The 22,746-nt window shown below is 33.5% G+C and overlaps 1 protein-coding gene across 1 annotated transcript; it reads left to right on the top strand.

Annotated features, from left to right (window-relative positions):
* Positions 1-4,070, top strand: LOC146165557 (PCNA-associated factor-like). The gene is made up of 5 exons (XM_083380960.1): positions 1-43; positions 803-877; positions 1,478-1,608; positions 2,507-2,715; positions 3,980-4,070. The coding sequence occupies exons 1-5, from the start codon at positions 1-3 to the stop codon at positions 4,068-4,070; spliced, it is 549 nt and encodes a 182-aa protein (XP_083237086.1).
* Positions 4,071-22,746: the final 18,676 nt, after the last annotated feature.

Raw genomic sequence — 22,746 nt, 5'->3', positions numbered from 1 at the left:
ATGGTTCGAACAAAAGCATCAGTTTCATCTGCATCTATCAGAGGTAAGTTTTGCAAATATTTTTTTGCCAATATGAAGATGATATTCTTCATTAAAACTTGTTTTATTGATGGTAATAAGTTACTATAAATACTTTGGGAAAAATAAAATCAAAGAAATGGTATTTAGGAATTGGGCACATATGAAATTTTGAAGCTGGTCTAGAATCCTACCACTTTTCGCGACTGGGTGTTTAGCACGAAATGCACGGCTATGAGCTTGGCTGAGAGTGCAACATTGGTATAAATCCCCCGCGCAGGCTCAACTTTCCAAACCGGAGTGTCCCAAATGTGAAAACAAATTAATTGTCATAATTCCATGGTTCTGACATTTGTAGTTCTGTGCTATATTTTATATTTACAATATCTATATTAGAGATAAACTTGCCACTAATACCATCAAAATGTCAAACAGTTTAAGTACTGCCTGACTAGTAATAGCGGTGCTGGTCCAGAAACGACCACATTTTCGTCCGGGGTTTTAAAATGAGTTATCAAAATGGAAATTTCAAAAAAAGAAAGAAATATGGGAGAATAAATATAATAATAATACTTGACCCACTAAAACTCAAATGCTAACTCACACCCTAACCCAAATGATGTTAGCAATATAAACACCGGATAGGATTCCAGGCCAGCACCGTAATAGATCCTATTCCATATTTCTGATATTCTAATTCTCTCACTGTTATGCAACTTTATGTATGTGCGTTTTGTTTGCGAAATTACAAATCGGTTTGCAATGAGTTGCTTTATTTTTACAGCTTCGGTGGCAAAAGCCCCGCGAAAAAACTTCACCGCTCCTAGGTCGTCTGCTGTCGGAGAATTTGGTTCACCTGGTAAGGTTTGGTTTAATCTCAGCTCTATTGTTCAGACAATATATATATATCTTGTCATTTATTTATGAAAATATATTTTGCACATATTATTTGAAAAGTTCTTTTCATTATTTGTCTTAATTGTATACTCATACCGGCTGAGGTGCTGGAGCCTCTCCGGAGTCAAGCTATTTGCTGGACCCAGAGCCAAAGCTGGGTTCATTTTTTATTTTGTTTGTGGAGCTGGAGCCGGAGCTATTTTTTTTAATTTGTAGAACTGAAGCTAAGAAGTTCTAATCTGCTTTAGCTCAAAATAATTTTAAATTGCTCAAATAAAATCTACTTATCAGTTTACTGTGGTAAATGTAAATTAGTTTTTCTTTGCTGATAAAACTTAAAACTACTTTTCAAGGCCGTTGCACAATGATTTTGTTTCACATCTAAACTTCATTGCAGTAATAAAATGTTTCCGAATATATTAATATTATCCCTTGATATGTGGTTTCGAAATCATTCTACAAAAAAGTAAAAATGCTCGAAAAAAGTTTGACAACCACCGCCTCAGTATATGTTCGGTATTTCATTGCAAAACCATTAGTTTTCATTTTGACTTTTTTTCAGCTGGAAAAAAAGACAAATTTGTCGGAGGAAATTCAGTTTGTGCGAGACCCACACCGGAATGGCAAAAACCAATTGACACATTTTTCTCATTCAAACCAAAAGAAAAGAAATCTGCTAGCGAAAATACGGAGGTAATATTTTAACATACCATATAAATTTATGGTAAAAGTAAATTAATGTAAATGTGACCTAACCTGTTTATAAGACTAGAAAATATTTCTGTAAACCCTGTTGTGCATGTGTGAGGTAATACTAATCAAAAATGTCACTTGTGTTACATCACATTTTAACGAGAGAAATAGACTTCTATGAAAATAATTTCAAGTCAGTGCGCTTGTCACTGGTAAACAATGCACTATGAATATGATTGTTTTGTATTAGTTAAATGTTTATGTTGGGCAGTTAAAATTCTGGTCTTGTCCCAAGATTGTATATTGAGGTTTATTGGAGTAAAATTGTCAACAAACTGAAATTGGCCAAACGGGTCTGATTCATAAGTGTCTTTCATAACACATTACCTAGTTTGACTGCCGTAATTAGTAGCACTAACTGTAGTTAATGTGTTGTCGGTTACTTTGAATTGCTTCAACATATAGCATCGAAATTTGTTCCTGGAAAATTGGCGTGTTTTGTACTTATGTTTTCTGAACTATAGGGTCCACAAATCCCCTCATTGATCAGTATACTGATTAATGAACGATTGCAGAATAGAATTTTAAGTTTGGTAGCACTTTAGGTGAATCTGGTCATCAAGAAATGCGATTGGCCCTCGGTTCATTTTGGATATACATTATCTGCCAGCCGGTTTTTGATGCACCTTGCCTAAAATAACAAATTTAAAGTTTTTTTACAGTTCAGCATATTAATAAACACCCAATCGATATTAAAATATCAGTTCTGCAATAAAACCAAAACCAAAATCACCCAAAAAAAGAAAAAAAAATCACCCTTCAGTCCAGCCACAAGCGTTATAATAAAATACCAAGTATCGCACATCCGTAAATAAAACCAAAAAAATCTTTATTTTAGCCACAAGTGACATCGGAGGATCAAGCAGGTCCGTCCTCATCACCCCAGGAACCCCGTAACCATGACAACAAGGAGAACCTGGACCCCGAGGAAGCAGCGACATCCTTCAATCTCGCAGAAGAAGAGCAAGGATCATCTTCTAATCTTCCGGAAGAAGAGGCAGGGCCTTCATCAAGCTCTGGAGCCAAACCAAAGAGAAGAAGGATTTTGTGAGTTTGTTTTTACTTTAAAAAGCAGTTTAAACAGTACTGACGGGCCTAGCACTGAACGTGGGTGTGCAGACCGTTCTAGATTTCTCTTTTGGCGTCAAAACGCCTTGAAATTCGACCAAGTTATTAATAAAGGTGCAAATTAATTCCTTTAGAACAGTTTTAGTTAACCAAAAGTTATTCAAATTTTCCTGAATTACCACAGAAAGACACAAGGCCGAATCCCACAAAACTATGTTTTTTAAGTTTTATGCATTTTTTTTTTCAAATTACTGTTACGATTTGCCCGTTTTAATGGAAACTTTGCACTGTCAAAGTGCCTTTGATGACGGCCATAGGCGCCGAACTTTCGAAATTCCAGGGCAAGTGCAAAAATGCTTGTTAATGAGAAAAAAATATTAGCTCTTAGATCACAGCTGTTGCCTGTTATTACTGTGCTAACCATTTCGCCTTTTAAAACCTTAGTTTCGCTCTCTGATGCTAAAAAAGTTTCCATTGAAATGGGCAAAACGTAACCATAATTTAAAAAAGGTACATAAAACATAAACATGGTTTGGAGATTATATGGCCTCGTGTCTATTTGGCATTGCAAAAAAAGTTGTAAACACTTTTGGATAACTAAGATTGTGCTACAAAAACTATTTTGTATATTTATTGATAACTTGGTCGAACTCCAGGGCGTTTTGATGCGAGTAATCCAGGGCGTCTAAAAACGCTCTGCACACCCACGTTTGGCGCCTATTTTAAAGGCTGAATATTTTACTAATAAATTCTTAATGAAACAATTTTACTTTAATCCTACACCAGATGCCAAGTAGTGGTATTTATTCGATTTTGAACAATTTTACAAATGAAGAAATACAATTTCGCTTAGGAATGGAAAAATATTTTTCCTTTGCCCTAACATAATGTTTTTCTTGTATTAACTCTTGCTTATCACAATAACACCAATAATTTAGTAAATAATAAATTGAAATGCAGTCGATTTCTATGCGCTTGACCTAGAATTACTAACAATAGTAAATGAAGACTAAAAAATTATATAACGACATTCTATAAATATTACCCTAAACCCGAAAATTTTGATTACTTGTTTGTAATTGGAAACTGTCACCTGTATATCTCCACTCCTGGTACTCCTCGATGCATTGTGTTTTTATTGATACACCAGTTTAATGACCCCTGCTGTAATAGAACCACCACCAATGTACCATTACTCTTGTAAACGCTGTATCTTTAACGCAGTCGATGTATTGTCTTTCAGAATGGCCGACTCGGATTCTGACGAAGAAGATAAAACTCCAGCAAGAGTCGGTTGTATTGTCGAAATGGAAGATAGCATAACCGCCTGTTGATTGGACAATTGCTGATTTCGCTCACAACTTTACAACTCGCCAAAACAGCCACGAAAAAGTGCCTTACTTTAACGAAAATTTGACGTTTTTTGTTGAAACGGACATTAAGTGCTTTTCGGAGAAAACTTTTCTGTTAACGTTTTGTGTGTTTGTGCTAAATTCAAAAATGGTGCTTTCCAGTTTTTTTCAACCGTTTAAATCAAAGACCTTTCGCAGAATGTTTATTACTTAATGCATGCAATGGTTTCCGGACCCTTTTGTCTTACGGCAACCTACAAGACAAAATAAACGTTTCAAAGGAAACCTCGACATTTTTTTGCTTAGTGATTAATTGTGACATAATAATATACTAAATTTGAACAACTCATGAACTTTGCACAAAGTTAAATAATAATGTTGATTAATTTTGCTAAAATCGTACACAAGCAACTCTTTCAAGAAGCTTACCAGAAAATTAGATTGCGTAATTTGGAAATTCGAGGCACCATTAAAGGGTTAGCAACAGCACCCGGTGGAACCACTGGTCTAATGTTGTAATACACCTGCTAACACATTCAAAAGCAAATTCCCACATTTTTCGGCTTTTATGTGCATGCTTACAGTTCGAAAACGTTGTTATTAGTGCTGTTAAACTTTTTACAATAGAACTTATTAAAGCCTGTACAGAAATAGGAAGCATTTTGAATGTTTCGACTATTTCTTCATTTATTTTCGTTTAAAATACTACCTATACTTCTGTATGAGTTTCAATATTTTTGTCTCTAACGATTGTTCTCCAAAGTTTGTGCTATAAGTTTTAGTGCATCAAAAATATGGAATTGTTTTTTCTGTACCCTGTCTTTTTTGGTTCAATGTGGGATTATTGGTTGATTATAAAAGTATTTTAAATACACCAAAACTTGACACAATCTACATAAAAATGTATTGTCGTTTAAAATAGGTTTTTCTGTTATTCTTTGTTCTTGCCGCCAAATTCTTTTGCTGTTTGCTGCAATTTGAAGCACATTTGTTTGCGTAAATGATGTCGTTGTATCGTTTTACATAAGAGTTGTAAATTATTTTTGTGAATATACTTGACCAGTTGGACATTTACCGACGGATGTCAGCAGGGTAGTAAACAAGTTATTTCAAAGATTTAAGTCAATCCGGTTATTGTAACCTAAAAATTGTAAAATTTAATCAGATCAAGGATGCATTGATTTAAACAATTCATTGCTGTATCAGTGACTTTACCCATTGAACACAAAACGTTTTTAGGTTATCTTCAAATCGTTTTAATCTCGCACTCGTCTTGGTCTTTTTAGCTCGTCAGAATGTCTAAAATCGTAACGGTAATAAACGTGCGCTAAACCCGACTAGTAGACGTATTAAAAAATCGCATTTAAATCGGTTACAAAAACGTCTTTACGGCACCTTTTAATCGTCTAAAATTCGTTTTCGTTTTGGTACTGTTTACGTCTATGGGAAATCGTAACAGTGAAACACGATCTCAGATATGATCTCTTTCGGGGGCTTTAAGACGTCTTTAGGCCATCTTTAATTCGTCCAAAACACATCCACTACTTGTCTAGGTCTTTTCGACCATAGACGTCTTTTTAAATTTAACTAACGTGTGACAATATCAGCGTATTCCTTGCTTTCACCGCAACATATTAAACTTGCAAACTACAAAACAAAAAATGATAAGATCAAGCTACAGTTTTATTTACATATCAATGTTCACAGTGGTAATATTAAGCATGTGCTCTTTATAAAGGGCAACACAATGACGTGATCAATATTTCAGCATGCAGTTGACGAAGAGTTTGTAGAAACTGTAAAGATATAAAAAAATAAACATCTTATAAAACCACATTCCTTTTATTAAATATAAAATAGGATACAAAAATTACTTAAGAATTCACTAAACAAAAAATAGAGCCTACTTCTTTCAACTACATCAGGGAATAATGGTTGACATAAGCAGGTTATGCGGGGACTTGAAATTTCTTAGTGTTCACCGAATCTTAAAAAACCGGTGTACAGCTCATAATAGGAATAATTTTTTATAAATAAACATTTCTCTAAAAAATTAAGTTAGCCTACACAAAGATCATAAGTATAAAAAAACGTTTTGAACTAAATTAATAACTCCTATATATGACTTAACAAAACTAATTATTGCAACAAAATCATTGATCCACACTTTTTTTTAATTCAATATTCAAAACGCACATGAGTTAATTCGGACTGCCCTGTATATATACATGAAAACATGATTATGTCAAAGCAAAAATGTACAAAAAGTCCAAAAGGAATCTGATGAATTATTGTTTTTCATTTGGTTAGTTAACACAAATTTTAAATCAAAATTTTGCTATTTTGAACAAGGCAAACTCAGGTATTTAGTTGCAAGGTGAATATATACTGAAAATAACAGAAAAAGAACGATTGTATGTCATATTTCATTCACATCCTGATTATAAACAACTTGTTTATTTATTTATTATTTAGTTTATTTATAAACGCCCCTGTTATTTTTACTGGGCTGCTTTAATATAGACATAAACTAGGGATGGGGGCGCCGGTTCACTTAGGCAAGGTGTATTTAAATTTGCTCACATTATGCCTTTATGGACTCAGATCTCACAATCAATTAGCACCGGCTTTTACTTTGCATGATGCTTAACACTATAAACCAAAACTATGTTGATCAGTCAGTCAATGAAAATAAAAACGAATGACAAATTCTCTAGTTCAAAAAATAGGAAATTTGTGTGTTTTTGTGGAAATTCTATATAACATTTTAATGGTAAAATATCTCTGACCAGATTAATATTTCCATATGCAGCTAACCAGACTAAACTTTTAAATAAAAAAATATGTCAAATTATCTGGGTGACAACAAAATGTGTAATACCATTGGGTAAAGGATTAAATTCAGTTAACAATCGAACTCCCAAGAAACCATATTTTAAGTACTGGAACTAACATTTCTATTAACAAACCCACGATTTGAGCAAATTCAAAAAACTGTTCGTTTCACTGTACCTTTAAACCACATCAAACCAGGAATAACAGAATGTCATATACCAAAAAAACTCAAATAAAAAACAGGATCAACAAATGTATTATCATACGCATTTACAACAAACCAACAGTTCAGTTAATCACGGAAGACAATAAAATCAATACCTCAATAGTTTCACCAATGCAAAACTTAAAAATGAAAATACCTGCAAAAATAAAATAGGATATATTATAATATACCTTAATTACCCACTTTTGAAAAACATCCAGCATTATGTCAATACAAATTCAAAAAAAAAAACAGCCACAAATTCCATAAATACACATCCAAGCAGGTTCACCAGTAAAATCATTCTATTTTTATACAAACACTGAAGTTTAAATAAAACAACACGCACAATCACTGTATATATTACAAGCCAGCAGATCTTATAACATACCAGATCCAATACATTAAAATGTGTCAAGATCACCTATTTCGACCTAGCTTTATAATATAAGTGTATTACTAAATTCAGAATTTTCTGATTGCCTTGAAGAAGCCCAAATTGTACACAGTCCAAAAATCCCTAAACCTCCGACCGCAAGCGACTAAAGACCTATGGACATTATGGCAAAATGCTGGCGACTTCAGCCAGAAAACCAAAGAAATCGATACCAAAAAATTTTATATAAAGAAATAAAAAATTATACTCAATTTCGATCATAGAATTGTTGTGTGTTTGCAGTTTTACTTGGTTTTGAAGTACTCCTATATTGAGTTAAAAAGCCATCACAATATAAATAGACATGATGCCACTCGCATGGGCATATTGAGTATGTACCGGGCCATTCATCTCCACTTATGGCCTAAACCTAAACTATATTTTTGGCTGTTTTAATTACGGTAAAATTTTGCTCCTTGCGTAAACTTTGGCCTATTTTTGTTATGTTTGTGTCTCTGTGTAAAGCAAATTTATTCAGCACAAAGCACCATGTATACTATGGCATGTTGCACTGTGTGATACAAAACCTCGACGAACAATTTCTGTTGACTTGGACTATCAATATCGTTATTTCTAGCAATAGAAGTTGAAAATTTCTCCTAAATTAACCTAAGATTTTTTTGGCGCTTTTCATTGCACACAAGTTCGCCAAAAACAGCTATTCGATTTAACACCATTAGAGTAAGAAAAGCTTTATTTTGTGCCATCAATGCAACTATATTTTTCCTAGTTAATTGTTTTGTTTATTGCCTAAACATGACAAGGTTGATAAATTTACAAAGATTCTGCAAGCCTGCACTTGTATATCAGTAACATCTGAAATATGAGCTCAACGGGTCAAGTCAATAAAAATTGGAATCCACAATAATAAAACAATTAATTAAGCTAAATATTTTAGGTTGACAACTATCATGGCTTCCACAAACAAAAGTTTTAGAACAAAGTATATTATATAGGGAATTGGTTTAATAGCTAAAATTAGATTTTACTTAAACAACTATGAGCTACATCTACTATAGTTCAATTCACGAGCGAATTAGGATGATAAGGTCTTACAAAATATGGCTATTCAAGTCATAAGCAGCACTCCAAAAACTAAAATACTCCCATGTACAATAAATGTATCTTGAGAGTTTTTAGCTTTTAAGGAACAACTTGAAATAGTTTTATCAACAAAAAAGGTTTAAGAACCACTGAGATAATTAATTTATGCTTTATTGAACGCCACAGACTAGTATTTATTTTAATGCAACATCTTCTTATGTTTATATTTTTGTTTATTTTGTATGAAGCAATCTGTTGTAATTTTTGCATATTGACTTTGTGTTGTGAGCCTTTTATTTTTTTTATTTACATAGGTAAAAAAATATCAAAGCCCATACAGATGTAGGTATCATTTTGAACGTTGCAAAGAGCCCTTATTGATTTTTAACATGACTACTTCTGTATGGGCTTTGATATTCTTAAGTATGTCTTACTACAACCTCCAACCATTATGCTCCTAAATTAATTTTGTTTTTAATTATTGAAATGGAGTTACTACTAAAGGTGGGATACCAACTAAATTTGATGGTTATATCTGGCAAATCTAAATTTCAAGTGAGTGACCAGTTTCCAATAAGGTTCATGTTAGTGACAAAACAAATACAGTGCTTGCTATAAATATTGACATGTAGTGCGGCATTAGCGTTTTTTGAGGAAGGCAACCAGTTGCTTGCCAATACCCTTTACTCCTGACCTATTTATTAAAAGTTTCATTCAAAAGTTAGTGGGGCTAACACTTCATACCACATGCAGCGATTTTGCAATTTCCTCAAAGGCGTGACGTTGCCAAAGTAACATTCATAAAACACTCAAAAGTATGCTATACGGTTGGTAACCCAAGGTCATCATTAGGCTAATATTCAGCTTATTTGACTTCCAAATTAACATAACAAATTTGTAATAAAGTACAACTATAACAGTGGTTCTCAACCTTTTAAGCATACGGACCGGTAGAGTTTTAAAATAAATTTTGCGGACCGGTGGACCTTCAAAATTTAATTACGCAACAGTGGGCAACTAAAGGTCCTTCTTAGCTTTCACATACAACTGGTATTAAAGTTTAATGCTTAAACGGGTTGCATGTTGCAGCCTACTTTTGAAAAGTGAAGCAAAACACTTGCAGCATTGTGACGTACAATGAAGTCCAACATAGACCATGAACCCATACGTTAAGTCGTCAGAATGCTGCAAATTATGGAGCTGGCGAAGTTCTAAATTTGATGGGTAAGCCTTCAACATCTTAAATTTTGTAATTGAAATATAATTTGTAATATATTTAGCGGACCGGCGGTTGAGAACCAATGAACTATATCACAAAATTATCCTACAAAGCAGACTGATTTATAAAGACTAAATTGTGTTGCATTGCAAAAAAAAAATGCGACCTGGTGTTTAAATCATGATAGACCGTTATATCGTTTTTTCGCTTCTTTTTTCGGTACTGTAGTAAACTTGAGCGGATATTTTGTTGAAAAAAAAAAATATGGTATAACTTTTCGTGAAAAACAAACAAATCTCTTATTTTTTCGCCAAAAAAATTCTGGCCTGGGTTTTGACCACCCTGTTCTAGAATAACAAACTACAAGAACTAAAAAAACAGATCGCCTCACCTTGCAACAGGCCAACATCAATGGTTTCAAACAGGTCAAATATTCTTTGCACTTTTCTGCATTAATAAAATTCAGTCATTTTGTTATTTGAAAGGATTGGTTTTGGTTATGCCAGAAAAGTCCACTTACTTACATTTAAGCATTGCTCCATATAGTGTCATACTATACAAAGTTAAAATCTAGTTTAATTCTTTAGCTCAGCAATTTTGGATGTGGAATGCAAGTAGTTCTAGCCTAGGTGGGTTGTGTACTCTTTACTAAGCCATAATAAAAAAGTCAAATAAATGTTTTGTTGTGCCACAGTTTTCGTTATAGTCCTTATACCACTGTACAACTTTAAGAAATCACTTTAAATATTAAAGCCTCACAAATTTATGCATAAAATGTATACTATTCATGCTAATTTTTGCATTAACTTCATTACAGCCCTGTAGCCAAGTTTAAGCTACCGTACCTAACCATTTCTCCTACGCAATACTCAAAGATTCCAAGCTTTAAATTCAAAGGACCTCTTTCGAGTTGAAGATTTACCTGTTTTGATTTCAAAAGGGAATTTGGATGTTTTTTATAACAGGAAGTCGAACCGAAACGGAACCGGCAGTTTATGAACCGGTTTTGGGCCAATTTTTTCCGAACCGTAACAGAACCTGAACCGTTTTTTGTAAGATTATAATGACACGTACCTGAACCTTAACCGAATCCGAACCTGGCAAAAAATCGGTTCACTCCAGCATGACGTCACAACGTGTATTATGAAACCTACTTTACTAGATAAGAGTTGTCCAAAACTAACCTAACCCAGTACCGCCCAAATTCAAAGCGTGTGGTTAGGACTAAAATTAAAAACAAAAAATGCAACGGCTAATGAAAGACTCTTGTACCAACAATTGTTTCCCAGGCAGCATCTACTTGATTGCTAAATCGAAGATGACATCAACAGCAGCAAAGCGTAATACATCAGATTAAAAATAAATAGTTAAAACTCAGACGATATTAATGACTTATACCTTAAATTTGTTGTCGTTAAAAGTGTTTTGAACAAAAGCTTATCCTTTTCCCGCCACTCACTTTTTTTCGTTCTAGAAATTCGAAATTACGACATAGCAAATCACGTGTTGCGTGACAAATCTTCATGTTTTTAGGATCTTTAAGGAGCAACATTTAATAATTTTTTTAGTCGGGTTGGTTACGAAATAAACCATTGTTAAGTATATTATTGCACTAATGTTTAAGCACAAGAATTATTATTTTTTGATTAGCTATCCATTTTAAACATTTCTATTTAGGTTTATGAAAATCGCTTCATTGGTCGACGTAAAAAGTTTACAGTGAAATCCTATTTATTTCCTGTCTTTGAAATACGTTTCAAAGTAATGAAATTGCATGGGCGCCCGCATAAAATTTTACGCTTTCGTTTGCCGAAAATGCCACGAGAAAAACAAACAAAGTTTTAACAGTAAGTTGTAGTACAGGACAATAGAGTTGAAAAACACCACTGCGATTGTTGGTGTGTTGATAATATTTCACGGGCTTGCCGCTGTCTCCTACAACCTTGAACTGAGACGGTTTCATTTGCACAGAACGTAGAAGACAATGTAATATCTTGCCGAAAATGTTAAAAATGTATCACGGACCGCACAAAATGCCTGTAATTTCTAACATAACATGTTGTTGTCGTTGTACGTTAAACGTTGTAAAATGTTTGTGTTCGGAAGGTTTTTGAACAACGCTTTTTCAACGCAAAGGTGAAAACCTATTTATTATCGTTAAGAAAACATGTTTAATAAATGTTAAAAAAAACGTTTTATAGAGGTCGTTTTTCAGCAACTATTAAACCGTTTTTAGTTCAATGTGAAAACCTTTTTAACTGGTTTGAAAATATACGCTTTCTATAAGTTTGAAGCATGCGTGTTGATTACAAGTCTCATTAAACTAATTTGCCTCGACCAATCAACCACACTATTATTTCAAGGTATTTGCTGTAGTCTGATTACAAATCCACACAGTTTTTGTTGGCTGGTTTAGCAAGCCAGCCAGAAGCCGGCGAGCAACACAACCTTTCTGTGTATTAACTGACACCAACTGGATTATATTGATGTAAGCTTTCGCATATATAAGTTAAAGGGTTTGCATGAAAGAGAAAAGGCGACAACAAAAAGCGGAAATGATTTATAACCCGGAGCCTTTTTGGCAGCCGGGAACTGCAACAATAACGCGTTCACACAGGTGAAATACTTTTATCTATAACGGAAATATGTGTCACGTTATAACATTTATCATGTCTGAAATAGCCGAATACTCTGTTCTCAGAACGACAGCGAGTGTTTGGTAAAAGGCGTGAAAAAGTGACAAATCATAAATCGTAACATATTTGATAAATACACAATACAATAAATTCCAAATTATCCACTAATTATTACTTATGACGCTACAAGTTTAAGAATAAACGTTTTAGGGAATTATGGCGTGGAACGATCAATAAACATTTTTTATCCAAAAATTAAAAACTTTTTTCTATAATTTCTATAGTAACCTTTTTGTTGTTGTTTTAAGTAAAACGTTTTAAAGATTTGTGTTTGCAACGTTTAATTAACGTCTTTCAAACAGTAAGTAAAAACATTTCAATTTCCGCTAAGAAAATACGATTTGGAATGGTTTTTAACAAAATGTTGTAAAATGGTCGTTTTTTAACGATTATTAAACCTTTTTTTGACGAATTATAAAAACATATTTATTTAGGTTTAGCATGTACGTTTTTAACGGTTTTTAAAAAAGCGTTTTTTACAAACCGATTATTATACAACTTGCAGAGGTCTTCTTAAGACTACACAATATTCATAATTTTCTTGTATTTCAAAAAACGTCTCAAGACGTTTCTAAGACGCCAAATTTAAGTCGAAGACGAGTTTTCCAGATGTACACCAAAATAAAACGTTTTCTAGCCAAGACGTGTTCAATGGGTATGAGTGTTAACAACTGAGATCTAGCCCTTCTGTTAACTTTTAACGACTATCAAGATGGTAAAGTTTGAAATAAAATAAAATATATATATAATTATCAGAGACTTTATTAGAACCGATTGATGACGCCTACGTAAAGTATACGGTAGGATGAAAGCAAAGCAGCAAGCTCATTTATTATTATGCTTAACCTTTATAGCTTATGTACCCTCCTCTTTACACATCTTAGCAAAATCGGTCATCGAACGTATGAGATAGGAGGTATAGGGAATCATATTGAACAGGGGCGGATGCAGGGGGCGTATTTTTGCCTGTTTTGGCAACTGCAAAATATTTTCGCGCAAAAAAAAATTTGACTTCTCATTCAGATAATTATATGTTTATTCCCATTTTGATAAAGCTGAAATGCGTCCTGTGTATTCATTGCATTCTCGGAAATGAAGGTTTGGGAACTTAAACAAAATAAAATTGCTTTGTGTCAATCGAAAACATCTGTATAATGTAAATTTTATACTAACTCTAACACCCCTTCAACTTAAAACTTTATAATACTTAATGTTACTTCTTTATCGGTTACGTTTAGATGTAAGTTTGTAGCGTCATCTAAAAAAAATGTGACGCCCAAAACAAAAATCCTGAATCCGCGCATGACAAAGAACTCAACAAAGTTTTAGTGAAAATTGACGGAAAAGAAAACTAGTGTATTACCCCACGAAGACCATTGCGTGATACCCCAGAGAGCAAGGGTTGAGAGACACCTTTTGAAAGGTGGCCGCTTAAGCTACAACAAAAGGTGAAATACATGATTCGGTGCTCCTTTGATCGCTGATGTGAAAGTTTCCTATCCAGTGATGTTTGTTAACGTGGGGTGCCGTATTGTTATTGTAGCCTATACCTACATCATTCTTGTGCGACAAGGCATTGTGCAAAACGTGGAAAGATGGTCCTATGTATAGGATTACGTATATGGCTCGTATCCTAAGCGCCAATAGAAGCAGTTGAGTTTTAATTGTGTAATCGTTGCTTCCACTTTCCGCTTTTAAAGTTTTTGATAAAGCAGTCGGCCAAAAATACAACAGAGTATTCGAGTTGGATCCGGCGACAGGGTAGGTTTTTTTATTTTTTAATTATGTGAATTTTTAATTTTGGCATATATTTTTTATTTTACCCTCTAGTGTTCTCTAATTGTTTTAAAGACATCCCTTAAGACTAAATAAAACATACCACACGCTGTAAAGTCTTTCATCAACTTGATCATATTACCGATACCAATAAAAATGATTTTTTTGCTTCACGCAAGTGTTTTTCGTCCAATTTTTGACGTAGTTTCTGTGGAGCCAATTATACTTGATCGGGTAAATGGCCCGCAGACTACGTTTGTCGAAATCACTTGATGTTTTACTAAAGTTTAGTCAAAATTAATTCCTTGAAATGGAGCAAATATTTTAAGTGTCCATTGCCTTACGTTTTTTTCCAAGGTAAACGTTTTTCGACTTTATCCAAATAAACGCATTTTTTGTTTTTCTGGTTTTCTGTAAAAATCCACTCGTGGACATCTATTCCTAGCGGACTTTTCAGACGCTTTGTTTTTTCGCAATACGAAACTTGATACGTGGTGTATAGCGCAAACCCATTCAGCACTCACGATGTACTTCTGAATTTCGAGACATGACGAGGCAAGAAAAGATGACAATAGCCAATGGTTTTGTTGCCAACATTACTCAATGTTTGACTTAAATTCTTACAAGACTGTATAGAGCAGGGGTGGGCAAACTGCGGCTCGCAATCCACATGCGGCTCGCCGGCATGTTTTTTGTGGCTCTTCTAGTCGAATCTTAAAATTCCAGTAAAATTTTAAAGGCTACCAAGAGAAGTGTTCCCTCTAAGAAAATTTTCTACTGCGCAAATATTTTTGGTAGCGCGCAAGAATATTTTAAGGCTGCGTTGGCAGGGGCTCGCGACAGATCAATGTTGTTTGTATTGGGGGCGAGGCGTGGAAATTTTAAAGATGACGTCACAAAGCGTGACGACATGAAAAAAGGATATGGCAAACAATGCGGTCGCGCGAAAAAAATCCGAATATTTGGGTTAAATAGACAAATGTATAATTTTACAAACATAATGCGTGATGCTTTTTTTGCGCACAATCAAGAATCATAAACTATCCGCTCATTTGCATTTATCAAGATGATTTTGTCAATTTGTGGGGGGCGCCATTATTGACCCCACAGCTGTATCTGCACCTAAATCGTGTAAAAACAGCAATTGTGTTAAAAATTTACGTCCTGAAAATAAATTTCGGTTTCATGATTCTGAATTATTGTCAAACACTCCAGTGCTATGTCGGCTCTGTTCTAAACTCATTTTTTATAGATTTTCCTGAGTAGACATTTCATTCTACGTGAGATAAAATACATACACAGCATGAATGATAAAAACCGATCAGACAAAGCAATTTATTACGTCACAATCGTTAATGCGAATTTAAGTTATTTACTTGCTTTTCGGTACAAACATCAATGAAAAAACAACCAATGCAAATGCTCAAACTTTGCGCCACTGTAAATCAACAACATGAAACTTGAGTCTGAATAGGTGTGATTCACAGCAGCGTGAAAAAGAGGAACCGAACTTCGTTACCTATTCATTGACTTAGAAGAAATATTAAAACCCATATAAAAGTAGGTAACATTTTGATCGTTTCAAATACAATAAAGAGTTATTCGAAACGTTCAAAAAGTTACCTACTTTTGTATGGGGTTTGATATTCATACTACGTCTATCTAAAACCCCCCAGCCATTATCTAAAGAGATAACCTAAAGTTTGTCGAACATTTTATAAACACGCATCGTTGTCGTGGTAAGATCCAATATTGCGTAACATTTGTACATTATGAAAACAAAGGTTATCTCGAAGGATTTAGGGTATGATAAATCGACTTTAAATCCTACAATAAAACTCACGTGGAGCTCTCTTTCCCTTGGTGCCTAAACGCGGTTATGGTTAAGCCAGTCCTGCTCATGATTCATTATTATCCAGAATTTATTTTAGGGCACACTAAAAGGTTATCCGGCCGAAAAATAAGTCAATGTGTTGGACCATGTTTTACTTACCACGAAACAGTGTAGACATAATGTATATTGTATTTTTAAAGTCTTTTAAACAGTAGTCACCCAAAAATTTTATTTTGCTTTCGTGTATTTTTCTGTACAGGACAAACGATATGTTGCATTCGTCGATTCCGAGGTAAGAATAGCTTCCTGATCAAGTTCTCATAAAGGGTTTGTAGCTTAAACGATACAATAGGGTCCTTTCGCTTTGGGCGAAGCGATAACATCTTTATAATGTGGTTTCGTATGAAGTACAACCTCTCCGACCTAAAACTATAACACAATAAACCTACTGTGCGGTGGTTTTAAACGTTTAGATGAAACTTTGTTGCGTCACTTTATCACTTGGAAACGATAAACCTCCTGTTTTGTTCAAAAATGGTCCGTTATCACATACGAAAAAATGTGTTACATACAAAAAAGCATACCAACAAATCCATGGTTTAGAAATTTAAACATCCCCCTCGCCTTAATATTTTGTATTTTGCAAGTCTGTAGGATGCATTTTGTCTTTTTTTTAATACGCGTACAGTATTTAATTCGGAAAGTAATGCAGACTGGTTTAGGTTAAATCAGAACATAATTTTTCCCTGTAAATTAAGTCGGAAAGTTTATTTGTCTATCTTAATTAAACCGGAAAAAGCTACATCCCGATATATTTTTTTAACGCCAGTATGTTCTTTGCGGTTGCTTGTTGGTTAAAAAAGCAATAAGATTTAAAACTCACTTAATATTTAACATGAATTAGCATAATCTAACATGAAATGTAAAGTTATTTTAACACTTAACTTCGGTGTAAGGCTATCACAACTAATTATTTTTAGCACAATATTAACGCATATTTTCACAAAAAAGTCTTGTTCTTCTGAAAAATACCATAGTTTAATTAGGTCATTTTATATTCACAGGAAAATTGGACATAGTTTTAAAGCTACTCTTGATATGACTAAGGAATACAAACCGTCATCCACAACAACGCCAATTGGATTAACTTTAAAAACGGTCAAAAGTAAAGAAATTGAGGTAATTATGATCATATCAATTGTTATTGCGAACTTTTTTTTAACCCTTTGTTGCCTGAATTTAAAATGTTGTTTTGCCTCAAAAAACTTCATGTTTTTCATGTAAAATGTGTTTGTCACGAATTCGCGACATCAGGAATTTGAGTCTATAAATATTGGAAAGTTGGGAAAAATAAAAATGCTGGAAAAGCGGTTCAGTGAAATACTAGGCCTACTTGGTGCATAATCTGGATAATTGCTATCACTGAAAGTACTTTCGTCACCCTCTCCTACGTTATAGCTTGCATTTAGAATTTTTTTTTCCCAAAAATACGTTTTTTTTTCATTTTTCAAAAACATAAAATAAGTGAATTTACTCGCAGGTAGATTTGTTTTGGTGATTATAATACACAAAATTTCATATGTTCTTCCTATTCTTAGCCATTGTTTTCCACTCGATTTCCATAATTTATCTATTTTCAGCAAAGTCTCAAACCCACCTTGTTTTCAATTTATCATCATCTAATAAAATATTTTTTTTAATTTTACTCTATATTTCTACTTTTCCAATTTTATTTCGCCTATGAATCACTTTATTTTACTCTAAAATAAAAATTTGCGTATCTTTTAGTTTATTTCCAACTTTTTTTCTGAATTTAGTAGTCTTTTTTGTTGGGCCAACATTGCCCAATGGTGCAAATTCGCGACAAACGGAACTTTTTGCCTCCTGAAGTAGCATATAAAAGTATTTATTCAAAACCCTTTAAAACATATTGTCTATGCTCTATACAACCACATACATATTTTAGAACTAAAGATGATCGCCGAATCTTTGACTTTTAAACGCCTGAATATGTGCTTCCACCAAATTAGTTGTCAGACGAAATCCTTCTAAAACGCAATCGGGAATTCCCCGCATAAGGTTCAGACAGAGTTATTGAACGGCGCTAAGCAGGAGTTCAGTTCGTGTAGAATTCGCGACAACCGGATTCGCGGCAATAAGTAAATGTTAACGCAGTAAAAAGGATTACATTGTGGTGTGTCGCGAATTCGCGACAAGCGGCGTTAAAGGGTTAACGTCATCCTATTATTATTCAGTAAGACCATACTGAAAGTTCATGAAAGATTTTAACGGCAAAATACAGCAGTTTATCTGGTTTGAGCTATAGTTTGACGTTTTTAATCGAATTATAACGACGTTTTTAATCGAATTATCGAATATTGTTACGTTAAACATTCTTTACTTTGTGAAATACTTGTAAAAAAAAGCAATTGACATAAATTAAAAAGAGTCCTGTGGATTAACCAAAATTAAGTATCAAAAATTTTCAGTTTCCAGATACTGCTACTCACCAAAATAAGCCGCTGGATTCTGTAGAACAGCTTATTGCAAGTTTCTCAGCAGCTGAAAGAAAACTCATAATTGCAATTGGTGACCCCGAAGCAAAAGAGATGTCGGAAATCCTGCAGCAAACTGGGGGAGGAAAGATACTTCTCAATACGTGCTTCTTGAAGAAGTAATTATAGGCTATATAGTAGTCTAAATAGTTCGACTTTTTACTTGAAATTTTACTGGTATGTAGTTTTAACCCGTTTAAATTGGACTAAGAAACTGATGTTTGGGCTTACAAGATAAGCAGAAGGAATTAAAAAGCCGACGCCTGCATAAAACTGAAAACAGTAAATAAGTAAAGTATTTTAAATACAATCGGCAAATTAATCTTTTTCTGATAAATCATTCCTTTCATACGCGGATTTACTTTCGAAAAGTTAACTTGATCAAAGAACTGTTGCTTTTTCACTCAAAGAAACAATATTGTAAACAGAAAGTTATTGGAAAACGCTAGTGTTTAGAATAACTTAAAAATATGTCTGAAGACAGCCTAGTACTGTATAACTCCCATAGGCTATAGCATGTAACTGGAAATATTTTTACATTATCTTTCACGATAACCAAAAAACATATGAAGTTTTATTGTTTAATACTTAAAGAAACAATACTGTAAACAGAAAGTTACCGTAAAACGCTAGTGTTCAGTATGGCCTTAAAATATGCCTGAATATAGTACACTGTATATTATGTCTAAAGCATGCAATTGGCAGTATTTTTTACATTATTTTCATGACAACAAAAAGGAATGACGTCACAATGACGGAAGTTGTCAGTAGTGATGAGGTAAAAGTACGGAGGGAAAGCCCTATGACGTCACGTTACCCCATCGTTTCTCATTACGTCATCACAGCAAAGACACCAAGTGAACTTCTCTTCAGTCGCCTGGATGTTGAAATTAGATCATCTGATGATGAAAGCCAAGTCATTCTCCAAAAGACCTTTTTCCTTTTTTAGATGATGGTGGATTTTATTTTGATCGAGTTTTTAAAAAAAGTTTACAAATTGTTAGTTTTGTTTTATTGTGTAAACGTAAAACACTGTGCCATTTTCAGTAAAAGAACAGTAGCCAAGTCATTCTGCAAAAGACCTTTTTTCTTAATTAGATAGTTGGTATAAATTATGCTTGACCAGCTAAATCCTTTTCAATTTATATTGAAATTGTAGTTTATGTTTTATAAAATATTTGTAATATATATTATTTATAACAATTTGTTTTATAAAAAAAAAAAATATTTATGTGTTTGTTTGTATAATTTTTTACTCCGTGTCAAACACAGCTCGGTTTTTATTTTTTATTGCAGCAGCATTTATAAAACCTAAATTATTAACTTTTTACTTTTGTTGAGATCTTAGGACATACTGTGTTAGAAAAACACAAAGCTTTGTGTATTTTTTTTTGTTGATGGCCTTATTTGTCAAATTTGAACCTTCAAATCAGATGTAACTGTTAAACTACGAGTTGTATTGCAATGTTGTTCTCGCACAACGGTTCTTAATTAAGTAAAAGTGCGAAACCCTACATTTGTGTCGTTTGACATTGCCACTTGATTTTAAATGCTTAAACCGTCAACATCGGCTGTGTTTAACTTTGCTGAAAAAACGCCAATTTATTGCATCAGAGCATAAATATTATAGTTTGTAGTAAGACGTAGTAAGAATAACAAAGCCCATGTAGAAGTAGATAAAAAACCTGTTTGAAACGTTTAAAATGCTGCCTGCTGGTGTATGGACTTACTGTACGTCATACATTAGAATTTGCGCACTTTTAATCTTTCTTTTCTTTAAGATTTACTGTGTTTAAAAACGTGTATAACTTTCTGAAAAAGCTTTGTATAAATACGTCCAACGTCTAGATATTTATTTAAAAAATTAAATATTATATGTTGTTGTTTTTTGTAAATGTATAACGACGTGTAAAAATGTAATTCTACAGTTTATTTTTATTATTTAATGAGTTAACAAAAAACAAATGGATTTTTTAAAATAGTTTCTCCTGATTTCAATTGAGGTTACATAATTCTAAGAAGAGCAAATAGTATTTTTCTGTGTCGAAATTGTATTTTTTGATTATTGGATGTTTATTATTGTTTGTGTTAAATCGCCTGAATGCAAAAGTCGTTTTAATTTTTCAAACACTGTGTTACCACAACCCATGACCTACTGTATTTTATTTTTCAAAGTATAAATTATTTTGCTTAATAACCATATTGGTACAATTGTGAATATCAAAATCAAGTTGCATTATAAACGACAAATTATATTGGAATGTTGACTAGCCTTCGCAAAACCGTGTTTCCTTCACCAAGTAAAAGCGCAAACCATTCGATTTGTTGTTTAACACTGCCACTTGATTTCCAAATGCGTATACTGTTGGGGACGGTTGTGTTTCACTGTGCTAGAAAATGTCTAAAATTTTACACATCTGCGCACTTTTAACACTTTTTTTCTTTAGGATTTACTTTGCTTAAAAACGCGTATAACTTACTGAAAAGACAAGATGCCAACAGAAACAGAACGACCTCAACCAGAAATTAGGTGAGCTAAGACTTTTGTCAATTTTTTAAATAGACGATTTGTTACCGATTTTCTTGAATTAACTTTATGCGATACTCGACCTTCCTATCGTTTCTATGCCACAGTTTTAAAACACTACAGGATTAAACTTTTTATTAGGTATTTCGAAGCAGAGGTTGTTTTAAATTGTCGTGTTTAAGTATTCTGGCTCACTCAGATTACTTTAACTGAATAAAAAAAAAACGGTAAATCACGAATAATATTACTGAGAATAATATCAAGCGATTGGCATTAGGAATGTGTGTTAGCGACGACAAAAAGGAAGCAAAAAGGGATATTCTTGTGTGTGAACAAAACTTGGTATTAAATGTTAATAAAACAAAAAGTTTTTTTCTCAGCAATTCCTTCGCGGTCCCTTACTCACCCTCACGCCCCCAAGTTTAAGATCTCCTTGTTTAAAGCATTTGCTAAAAAAATGAAACAAATGTGTTTTGAAGGAGACGAACGATTTTGTGCGAACTTCTTCAACTATCAGAAGACGGTAGAACTGCGATTGTGAGCTGCTCCATTGCAAAGGACTGCTCAGCACCTTACTCTGAAAGAGAATGTCTTTTACAGTGCCTCGTACCTTTGCAGTAAGTATGCTATACAATCCACAAGTACCTCAATGTTGTAAACAAGTCATTTCTAATGACTTAAGTCCAAGTTAAGTCTTTTTGAACAACTAAAATACCAAAAAGACAATATAAAGCAAGCAACTTGTGTTATGTGCAAAAATAAGTCAATTTGACAAAAAATTGCTTCGTTAAAACACTTCATTTCAATCCAAGTCATGTGTCCAAAAGAATAGTGTACAGTCAAGTAATTTTTCTTAAAAGATTTAAGTCAAGACATGTCATTTGTCCAAAAGATTTAAGTCAAGTCATGTTATTTAAAAACGGTGACTTAAGTGCACTTGACTTGAGTCATTACGACACTGTAGCACCTTGCCTAGGAAGAGAATGTTTTGTGCAGTGATATATATCTTTGCAGTAAGTAGGCTATACAACTTAAAATAACTGTAGTCAATATACACAACGATACAAAAAACACTTTTATTAGCGTAACTCTTGACTCTGTTTCCGAGGAACTCTGTTTTCGAGGCTTTCTTGTGGACAAGCAAATTATCAAAGATGACGTTTAGAAGTTACATTAAACCGCGACGTCATCACAAAAAAACCCTATGGGCCTAGATCATACAGTGTGTTTTTGCTGTTTTACGTCTGAGAGATGTTACACTTTAATTCTAACACGTTTAATTTTAATTATAACACAATATACACTTTTAATTCTATAACTTTTTCTAAAATACCAAATAGACCTAATTCTAGTTAATTAAACCATTTATGTTTATATTTGTATCGTTTATGTAGTAGCCTACTGTATAGTAGCATACTGTCGTGTTTGATGGTTTGCCGTGCATTTTACATTTATTTTAAGGCACGCGGATCAATTTCGCATTAGGCCGAGCGTCGAAGTAGATAGAAGCGTCACCGTGCATTCAGATTAT

The sequence above is a fragment of the Ascidiella aspersa genome, chromosome 2 (assembly GCF_963924565.1).
Source record: "Ascidiella aspersa chromosome 2, kaAscAspe10.2, whole genome shotgun sequence".
In the NCBI taxonomy this organism is placed as follows: Eukaryota; Metazoa; Chordata; class Ascidiacea; order Phlebobranchia; family Ascidiidae; genus Ascidiella; species Ascidiella aspersa.
The sequence above is the reverse complement of the archived record's forward strand: the minus strand, read 5'-3'. Positions and strand labels throughout refer to the sequence as shown.

Excerpts from the sequence above, each read along its gene's own strand:
- LOC146165557 (XM_083380960.1), top strand. The coding sequence starts at position 1 with ATGGTTCGAACAAAAGCATCAGTTTCATCTGCATCTATCAGAG. Across the intron at positions 878-1,477 it reads CGGAGAATTTGGTTCACCTG|CTGGAAAAAAAGACAAATTT; the intron begins GTAAGGTTTGGT and ends ACTTTTTTTCAG. Across the intron at positions 2,716-3,979 it reads CCAAAGAGAAGAAGGATTTT|AATGGCCGACTCGGATTCTG; the intron begins GTGAGTTTGTTT and ends ATTGTCTTTCAG.